The sequence below is a fragment of the Berghia stephanieae genome, chromosome 2 (genome assembly GCF_034508935.2).
Source record: "Berghia stephanieae isolate SIO BIC M18660-M18661 chromosome 2, UCSD_Bste_1.3, whole genome shotgun sequence".
Classification (NCBI taxonomy): Eukaryota; Metazoa; Mollusca; class Gastropoda; order Nudibranchia; family Aeolidiidae; genus Berghia; species Berghia stephanieae.
Window position 1 is genome coordinate 28,869,232 of NC_088361.1, and position 10,731 is coordinate 28,879,962.

General features: G+C 35.6%; 1 protein-coding gene across 2 annotated transcripts in view; it reads left to right on the plus strand.

Moving 5' to 3' along the window:
• The window catches only part of LOC144964653 (spermine oxidase-like), a 34,408-nt gene extending 25,415 nt beyond the window's left edge, over window positions 1–8,993 (plus strand). For both annotated transcript variants that reach the window (XM_078899147.1, XM_078899146.1), the window contains exons 7-11: window positions 698–814; window positions 1,882–1,971; window positions 3,170–3,279; window positions 4,918–5,029; window positions 8,140–8,993. In XM_078899147.1, the coding sequence (XP_078755273.1) occupies window positions 698–814; window positions 1,882–1,971; window positions 3,170–3,279; window positions 4,918–5,029; window positions 8,140–8,322 (612 nt within the window). In that variant the 3' untranslated portion in view covers window positions 8,323–8,993. The remainder of the gene's footprint in view (window positions 1–697; window positions 815–1,881; window positions 1,972–3,169; window positions 3,280–4,917; window positions 5,030–8,139) is intronic.
• Window positions 8,994–10,731: the final 1,738 nt, after the last annotated feature.

A 10,731-nucleotide genomic window follows, 5' to 3' on the forward strand; every position in this document is an offset into this window, starting at 1 on the left:
TATGGCTTTCAAACTTTCCCTACTTTCTTTCGAGGGTGTCGTGTCAATTGGATCCTAAGTTTGGCACTGACCCCGTGACTTTTTATTCTCTGTTTTCATCTGGCACTTCTCCATACCCTATTTTTCGAATCATTATTGATCATTTATGTACACGTCGGTTAGACCAGATGATTTATCTTTAATCGCATACCCTTTACATTTTATCAAAACCCTTTCAAAAGATTTTTGTTGCGATACTTTTGAGTTTCAGTGAAACAGATTCCATTTGTATAGTTTCAACGTCAGATTTACAATTCCCACCAATACACAGATTTTCCTCACTGGAACACACCATTCTGGACTGGTGAAAACGCATTTCGATTTTTTATGGCTAAAACCCAGCAACATCGGAAACAACTCTGCCCCCCCCCCCTCCTCTCCCCTCCTCTCTCTCTCTCTCTCTCTCTCTCTCTCTCCCCTCCTCCCTCTCTCCTCTCCCCTCCTCTCTCTCTCTCTCTCTCTCTCCCCTCCCCTCCTCTCTCTCCTCTCTCTCCGCTCCCCCACCTCTCTCTCTCTCTCTCTCTCTCTCTCTCTCTCTCTCTCTCTCTCGCTCCCTCTCCCTATCTCCCCTCTCTTTCTTACCTACCTATAATATCACATTCCTTTTCTATAAATTCAAATCACATTTATTCTATTCCAAAAAAAAAAAAAAAAACAGATATTCCTCAAGTGGAACACACCATTTTGGACAAAAGACCACACCCATTTCGATTTTCTGTGGCTAAAATCCAACAATGTTACTCTCAAGAACGACAAATCGAAACGAAGAACGCGTGTGAGTACATATTTCCAGCCCTTTATTTATCATGTGTGGCCCATCACTTCAAAACGGTATTATGAGGCGACAAACTACGTAAGATTTAAAGAGAAACTAAAGAAAAATATTTTCACTTCCTAGTTGTATTGTGTCGTCATGAATTTTTCAGGGTTAGAGCCTCGAGCTGTTTGTCTGCGAGGATTGGCGTATTTTAAATACTATCCATTAATTATTATTATTATTATTATTATTATTATTTTTATTATTATTATTATTATTATTATTATTATTATTATTATTATTATTATTATTGTTATTATTATTATTATTATTATTATTATTATTATTATTATTATTATTATTATTATTATTATTATTATTATTATTATTATTATTATTATTATTATTATTATTATCATTATTATTATTAGTATTATAATCAAAATTGTTATCATCATCATTATAACTATTATCGCTATAACATACCTTGGGCTTTCAAACTCTAAATTTGTAATGTTGTGGATTTCAGTATATAAGAAATCCTAACTATGAAACTATGAAAAGATTATATTATGTTTTCACAACGCATGACGAAGCAAATAGGAGTATCTATGTAGTACATGATAAACATGTGACCTACTGTTATAGTCGGTATTATTCCGGGGTGAACCAGATTCCAAAAATTTGATTTAAAATGTAAAACAAAAAGGGGATTAGAATTTCAAAACTGGAAACATGAGTAGTTTACGAAAATAAACATTCCTTCTTCTTAATTAGGTGTGTTAATTCATATAATACTTCCATAATTTAGAAATACAAGTCAATTTTTTAGTATTTTAGTCACCCCGGTATAAAACAAGACAGGGATTGGGTAGCTGGATCTATCAAAGGATAGAAAGCATTGCTATTGTCCGTTTCACGCTCTAGAAACCGGATAAAATCCGGCTCCATGGACCTAATGGCTCTGAAAGAAGTACGATATAATACCGAATTGAGACGGCATGTCACATATCAATATCATACAATGTCTGCTTTTCATTATACAGTATTTTCATTTTGATTTTGATCAACTAATTTTCTTTTAGCTCGGCGACCTTTGGTGGAAATACATTGCCGGACTACAGACAATCTCGGAATATCAAGACATTCTTGTGCTGTGGTTGTTAGAGCACCAGGTATGCCATCTGCCACCCCCCCACCAAAAAAAAAAAAACAAAAACCAAAATAAAAACAACAAAAAAAAAAACAAAAAAAAAACCCCCCCAAAAAAATTAACCCCCAAAAAAGCCAAACAAACAAATAAAAAACAAAACAAAACACTCAAACACTTTGCATTCTAACGACTTTCTGCCATGCACATACTAGTCTATATTATCCTACTTATTGTGTGATTTTGTCCTTTCAAGAAAGTTTTGCCCTTCGGAATTTCTTTAAAAAAATAACATGTTTGAATGTTTTGTTTTGTTTTCAGTTCATTTTTTGTGCTCCTTTTCTCAAATTTGTGCTTATAAGTTAGTAGCAAATTGTAATTAATTCATTGATTTCTATTTTAATAATAATAATAATAATAATAATAATAATAATAATAATAATAATAATAATAATAATAATAATAACAACAACAACATAATTCTATACGCCAAGCATCCACTTAAAAGTGGTCTTCAACATGTTCCAATTACATCAAACGCACAACCGCCCCCCCCCCCCCACACACACACACATACACAACACACACAGGCCCACACATATGATGTTTAAATAAAGCAAACAACCCCCCCCCCCCCCCCCCCCCAAAAAAAAAAAATAAAAAAATAAAAATAAAAACAAACAACAACATATAATGCCCTGTAAAATAATTAATATGTTTCTTAAATGTTAGAACAGGAGGAACAGATTTTGTTCTAAAACAGAGTTCCACACAGGCGTCGTGTCTCGTTCTGCGTGTTATGTATTGCTGTTGGTCAGGGATCCTTTGTAGCGCGCGTTGAGCACGTTTAGTGGATATTGCGCTATATAAAAGCTCAAGTTCTTTTTTTACAGTAAAAACTTTTTGGTGGCAATTATTAATGCCGTTTATTTCTTTCATTAAAAAAGGGATCTGATGATCTAACGTCTATATGCATGTATAGACTTCAAAAAGGTCTTGTAAGTAAGAAGGGCCTACATTAGTAATACATTTATAGGTGGATAAAAAGAATTTTGTACTCTGCACTGTAGTGAACAGGGAGCCAGTGAAGCTCATGTAGAGTAGAAGTAATAATGTGCTCTCGAGTTTTTAAGAGCAAGCAGCCAGACTGCTGATCATGTGTATTAGTACTTGTTAGCTGGCCCGTGTACATTAATCCATGTAATAATTTGTTCATTTTACAGCTCGATGCAATACGGGATCTGGATGATCAAGAAGTTAAAGCAATTATTTTCGAACTGATGCAGGTGTTTTTGTGTGACTTGGATGTCACCATGCCAGACGACGTTATAAGGTAAGGGTTTGGGATGGGGAAAGAGAAGAAGAAGGAAAGAGAAAAAGAAGAAAAAAGGACGAGGGGGAGGGGGAAGAGGAAGAGGGGAGGAGGAGGAGGAGGAGAAGGAGAAGGAGGAGGAGGAGGAGGAGGAGAAGAAGAAGAAGAAGAAGAAGAAGAAGAAGAAGAAGAAGAAGAAGAAGAAGAAGAAGAAGAAGAAGAAGAAGAAGAAGAAGAAGAAATTTTAAAAATAGGGAGAAGAAGAATAACGGTGGCTCTCAACTTGTCAATAAGTCTCAACCCGAGATTTCTTGATCGAGCGAAATTCCAACTAAAATGTCTTTGGTCAAATCAAAACAGTTTTGAAGTCGGGATGAAAAAAGTAGGTTTAGAATTTAAATAATCACATTTATAAATTTGACTGAATATACTCTTTAGGGATTTTATAAGTTGTTCTCAATTTTTAAAAAGATACTTTAGTTAAGCTTCCTGTTTTTTATTAGAGATTCAATCTTCAGCGACTAGAAAACCACAAGATAATACGTATTTTATGCGATGGATAATATATTGTTTTTTAGAAAGCCACAAGATAATACCAATATTAGGTGGTAGACACCTCGATTATTCAAGTCTTCCCTTGGAACAGACCCTAAAGACCAATTTCTCCTTGGGGATAAATACAGGGAATTTTACTTAATTTATTTTATACTTTTTATAATAGTTATTGTTACACTTTCAAATTCCATGCTTCTAGGGTAGTTGATATTATTGGCAAGTATATTTTATATTACATAAGAAATTTAAATGAAGGGTAAAGTGTACGTAAACTAGGCAATTTGATCAACGAAATTGAAGACATCAGAAAACGAAAGCAGCTGGCCACCAATGCATTCAACCAACTCCAAAATTTATTGAATAGAAAGAACATAATCAGCGTGAATAAACGAATACAGATTTACGAGGCACTATTATTCCGATATTGACGTATAATTGTTGAACTTGGGGCCTCACAATAAAAAAACTTAGAAAGTCTCGATTCATACCACCGCAAACAATTACGTCGCGTAATCGGAATCTATTGGCCAGAGATAATTACAAATACTGATCTCTATGATAAAAACAGGGTCCAACGCCTGAGTACAATAATAAAAGAATAGCGATGGAGGCTATTTGGTCACATCTTACGTCGAGAAAATAACATCCCAGCCCAAACTGCAATGACACAATATTTCCTTCATGGCAACAAATATGTAGGGAGACCACCAACATCAATAGTAACTATCCTGAACCAGGATCTCTCTACATATCAGAAATTTCTGGATTCAAATGAGACCGAATTAATCCCTGAAGAACTGAGAAATACTGCAGTGCCCTCCATACTAAAGTCACAACAAGATCTTGACAGCCTCAAAACTCTGGCCCAGGACCATGACCAATGGAAACAATTAACAACATGGATGGAGAGAGCACTTATACTTATCGACCATGACTGAATCACACAATTCTCAGCAAGCGTCATTCGGACTGCGAAGCTTACTAATACTACTACTACTACTACTACTACTATTGTTACACTCTTAGAGCTTAGTCATAAAAATGTTGGAAAACGCATACAATGATAATGTATAACTCTTATTGTCTCATCCTTCATTCCCCTAGGACCAACTGGAAAGAAGACCCTTATGCCAGAGGTGCTTACTCCTATATCTCGAGAGGCTTCGACTCGTCCAACATAAAAACTATCAACCTACCCGTCTTCCCGTCTCAAAAGGTTGGCATGCCTAATTACTAGTTATCATTATTTGACACCCCATTTCCCTTTTCCCTAATTGTCATGATGTTTTGGAGGTGCCGTCTTGGACTCACAACACGACTTGAATTTGATTCGAGAGTTCAAGCTGGTGGTCAGCTCGAGTTCCTCCGTCGACGACGCAGAGTTGAGTCTTTGAAAAAATGTTCTTAATTGGCATTCTCTCAATATACTCAGGTGTAAAATGGGCACCTGGCCGGAAAGGGCGTTGTTGAAAAAAAAATGTAATTCGGCCCTACAGGCGTTTTGTGACTTGTCCTACATTTTAAGTGTTGCTGTTGACTTGGGACCCCTTGTAAATCGCTTTCAGTAAATTCATAGGTTATTGCGCTGTATAAATAATTCAAAACTGTTTTTAAAGTCATCTGAACGGTATGCTTTTAGGGAAAGGCATGTTACACACTTTTCCCTCGTCCTCATCTCAACATCATCAAATTGGCGAAGCCTATCCGGGTCCGGCCGTAGCCTCACGCATGATTTCGAAATTCTGCGCTTTCCGTTACAATTCTTCTAGTCATTCTGTGATGTTGTCCTTCCATCTTTTTGTTCTGCCTTCTTTTTCAAAACTATATCAATTCATTATTTGGTACATGTGCTGTTGCTGTCGTACCAGATCGGTGGCTTTGTCGATTCTGTATTTGGTAGATAGGATGTTGTAAGTTGTATCGGATCTGTGGCTTTGTCGATTCTGTATATAGTAGATAGGATTTTGTTGTTTTACCGGATCTGTGGCTTTGTCGATTCTGTATCTGGTAGATAGGATGTTGTAGTTTCACCGGATCTGTGGCTTTGTCGATTTTGTATTTGGTAGATAGGATGTTGTAGTTGTACCGGATCTGAGGCTTTGTCGATTTTGTATTTGGTAGATAGGATGTTGTAGTTGTACCGGATCTGAGGCTTTGTCGATTCTGTATTTGGTATAATGTGATTTTGTAGTTGTATCGGATCTGTGGCTTTGTCGATTCTGTATTTGGTAGAATATGATTTTGTAGTTGTATCGGATCTGTGGCTATGTCTTTTGTTCTTGGTAGATATGATGTTGTAATTGTACCGGATTGGTGGTTATGTCGTTACTTGGTATCTATGCTGTTGTAGTCGAGCCGGATCGGCTGCGATTTGGTTTTGTATGTCCTTAATCTGTGTCTAATCTTTGCAACTATTAACTTTGTTGGATGTTATGGTCTGCTTTCCGTATTGCTTTAGAGTTGATATGTCTGAACTCTATATTTTTAAAAAATTAATTAGCATATTATAAATTTGATTTCTTGTCTTTATGTCTGGGGATAAATACGTATATAATACTATGGAGTGCTTTTTGAATATGGTGTTTGTGATGATGAATTGATTGTTTAAAATAAATTCAACCACTCCAAGTCCGATCTTATTGCTTTCTTCTGATAAATATTATGAAAATGACTCAACAAAGCTAGAAACTCCAAGAGATCCACGCAAAACGTTTACAAATCATCAACTTTAAATGTTATATTAAAACCAAATTAAAAGTATACAATATATGCGTTATTTAAACCATCCTATGAGGGTCAAAGATAGCAAGATCTCCAACAGGCACGTCATCCAGCAGTGGGAGAGAGAAGATCTTGAAATCCTGATTATTAGGCAGAATTGAGTATATATGGCATGTTCTCCGAATGAAGGATAATGCAATTCTCAAGATTGCTCTTCCCTAAGACACCCGACAGTAAAAGAAAGCGAGAAGGCATTCCTCTCTCTTCGTCTCTTCGTCAACTGGTCTGTGACAGAGACACGTGGAGATCTTTCATTTGTGCCCTATACACCAGACGCCAGTGGAAGTAAAAGATAGTTAGTATTGTTAGTTGTACCGGGTCGGTTGCGATTTGGTTTTATTCGATCCGAATCGGAGTCTAAAGTCTACTACAAATAAGTAACTTTTGATGGCTGTTTCAATCTGCTTTCAGTATTGATTTAAAATTAAATATGGCAGAGGTCCATATTTTAGTGTGCTTATAGATAGAATGAAGTTGACATCACTCAGGTCTTCATTATTGCTTTTTGCCATCCACGTTTATGAATAATTCTCACTTAACTGTATAATCCAGACTATAAAAGTTCAAGGTTTTACATAGTTTTGTGACTTGGTCCTTTATACTTCCGGATGGCAATGTTGTGAGCTTCTTAGCCAAGCGCATACTCTCTATCAGTTTGGGTCCTCTGTCTTATTATCCGTCGATACCCAATGTTTGTGGTGGTGATGATTGATTGGTCATTTAATTTTGATCATTCTCATTTCTTTCTCCCAATAAATATTTTCAAATGAGATCTGTTTCCTCTTTGTTTACATCCAATACTTTGTAAAATAGTCTCTAATCCATTGCAAAAAATTATGATACTCCCTTCCTAGAATAGAGCGTGTAAAACACACATTATCTTTTGTGTGTGTTAAAATACACTAGGCGCTTCCTTTTCCTTTCCGAAAATACATTAAAAAACACAGGCGAGAAAATACAACAATCTCACACGGACGTTAATTTCCGAGATTCCTCTGGATAAAAACAGCGTAGTCTTTATATCCGAACACTACTAGCGTCCAACATGAACGCTTCTCCAACGGCATAAGATTTTTTTTGAAAATTGTAAAGCGCTTAAATCATAATGTTTACAATAGATAAGCTCTATATCAATGCAGGATTTATTTATTGGTTATTTATTTAAAACCTCGTGGTGTACCAGATGCTGAGAAAGAGTGACCGAGGTCGGTTTATTTCACCTTAAGAAGTTACTACATTCATGTTCTCAAATGTGCGGCCTTGTGGTCTTGTGTCTGACGCTCTGCTCTTGACCATTAGGTCCCTGCGGAAAATTGACTCCTTTGGAGAAACTCGTTAATCACATTTTAAAAAACTTACTCAAAACTAAAATGAGCAGGTACGATGCCTTGAAGACGTCATTGTCTTGTCCTACATGTTAAGCGTTGATTTTGACTTTCAACCTCTTGTAAATGGCTTTGGACGCATTTATTAGTAACTATTAGTCCATATCAAAATAGGTAAAGAAATTGTGCATTATACATGCCTTATTTTTTATGCTTTCAGAATCCCCGTTTGATGTTTGCAGGCGAGGCATTTACTATAAGTTACATGACCAATGCCCATGGAGCGTTCATGACAGGAGAAGAGCAGGCAGATAAAATACTAAACACTTGTGGTGTCAAAAACACAGTTCGAGTTGTTGATGTAGTATGTGAAAACGGTAAACTAAAAGAAGAAAGCATCTAAAGAACATTCATATATTTTACTCAGAATCTCTAACTAAATTAATCGCATAAGCTTTTTAGAAAGCACGAAATACAAATGCAACATACATTTTTTAATAATACGATTTGTATTGAAACGATTATATTCAGTTTTGTTGTGGTTCACTGCCGCTTGATACTTATAATACTTTAACCACAGAGCGTATCACACAAATGGAAATGGAAAACCCAAAATGACACGGTCTATCGATATACATTGGCTTTTGTTCTCTTTAAAAAGTGACCTTAACCGATATAAATTGGCTTTTGTTCTCTTAAAAAAGTTACCTTAACCGATATAAATTGGCTTTTGTTCCCTTTAAAATGTTACCTTAAATAGATTATCATATTTTGCCATAAGTGTAAACATTACTTTACAATTCGAAAAGAATAGATCCCCCGTTAATGGAGTGATGGTGGTGCTAACGTTGGAGACATAATTGTAAGGGAAGAATTTAAGTGGCACTGGTTTTCTGTCAATTATATGTATCCTAATTGAAGGTAGTTACCCGAATTCTAAACAGAAAAATGCTAAACAGACTCACTGTCTCTTATATAACTATGTGCACTATCAATTCGATACCGTGAACAGTCGGGGGGATATATACTCATTGTATTCAAACACAAAATGAAGCAAAGATAATTGAGATGTAATGTGACATCGTTTTGAAATTATATATATATATATATATATATATATATATATATATATATATATATATATATATATATGTATCACCAGAATGGGGATTTGCTTAACATATTAACCTTCCATTACATTAACCATAATCTCAAATGAAACTTTAGCAATTTTCTTTACTTAATATATATATATATATATATATATATATATATATATATATATATATATATATATTCGTTTACAAAAAAAAAACTGGATAGCTTTATTCCTCTAATAGTTCAATACTGGTTGGAACAAATACAATGACATACTCATATTAGGAAACTAGTCAAAACTATTTTTCTTTGGACGTATGATTTATCGAATGTGTGTAAACTGTTGAAAAGTTGCAGATATATGAATCCAATCATTAACAATCGATTTTGCAAAATCGAGCACAAAATTGAAATCAGTACTCATGACGTAGCTCAGTATTTTGTATGTCCGCCATTAGAATTAATCAATGCCACAACTCTTTGCCTCATTGATGATGTCAGCTGATTGATTGTTTCTGCTGGCATATCAGTCCAAATTATGTTTTGTTTGATTCGGAATAAACGGGACGACCATTGGTTCAAGAATATCACTGATGTATAGCTCTGAGTTGAGTCTTTGTTTGATTCGTATTAGCTTAGTTTTTCTACCCCCAATTATCACTACCTACCGCTACCTACACCATTACAGATTCATATGCTCGATTTGTTACTTCAATGATGGTTTCGTCATTGAAATGTTCACCTCGACATCGATAGCACGAAGTTCGTTTATCTCTGGAATTAATTCAAAATAAGCGATTCGTCTGTAAACAAAATGTCGTCCTTCATATCCCAGTCCTGGTGTTCATTTCAGAAGAACAACGTTGTGGAAAGTGGTAATCTTTGGTCGGATTACAGGTTTGTGACATTTCAAAACAAGCTCACTGAGCGTGAACATTACGTGCGACAACTGCTGCGTAGTAGCAACGCCTACGATGTGAAATATACATCTTAATCTGAAATATTTTTGGTGCGCAATCACATGTCATTTTTGTACCGACCTGTTTGGCGGTCCGCATCTACTCCTCACTTGTGCCAATAAAGGCATGCGATATATCAAAAGAAAGAAAAAAATGTCCTTTTTAAAAAGATACGTACCACGTGCCAATATGTTTTCTTTTACGTGAGATGATAGCAAATACAAACTGTCTAGTTTCTTTTGAAAATGACTAGATTTGTACATTGACATATATGCTTCGTACATAATATTATATTGTGATTTACACCACTAAAGTGAATTTTATCGATTTAATTTTACCAAAGATATGTTTATGTCTAATAATGACCAAACCGCGGACCTCAAGTACACTGACACACCGCCTTTTTCAATGTGGCTAGAATCTGGTTTGTTTTTTTACCCTTACCTCAAATCGATGCTTTAAGATGGCATTCAACTTCCGCGGGCTTTGTGGTCTAGTGGTAAGGCACTCGCCTTCGTACTGGTAGGTCCCGGTTTCGAATGTTCTGAGTGGCGCAAAGTTGAGTATTCGGAAAAAAAAACGCTTTACTCACATCCTCTCATAGTAATCAGGTGTAAAATGGTAGCTGGCCGTTAACAGCACTGTCTCTGTCGGAAAAAAATTTAGTAAAATCGCCTCACATGCGTCATGTCTCGTCCTACAAGTAAAGTTTTGCTGTTGGCTAGGGACCCTTTAGATATTGCTCTATATAAATG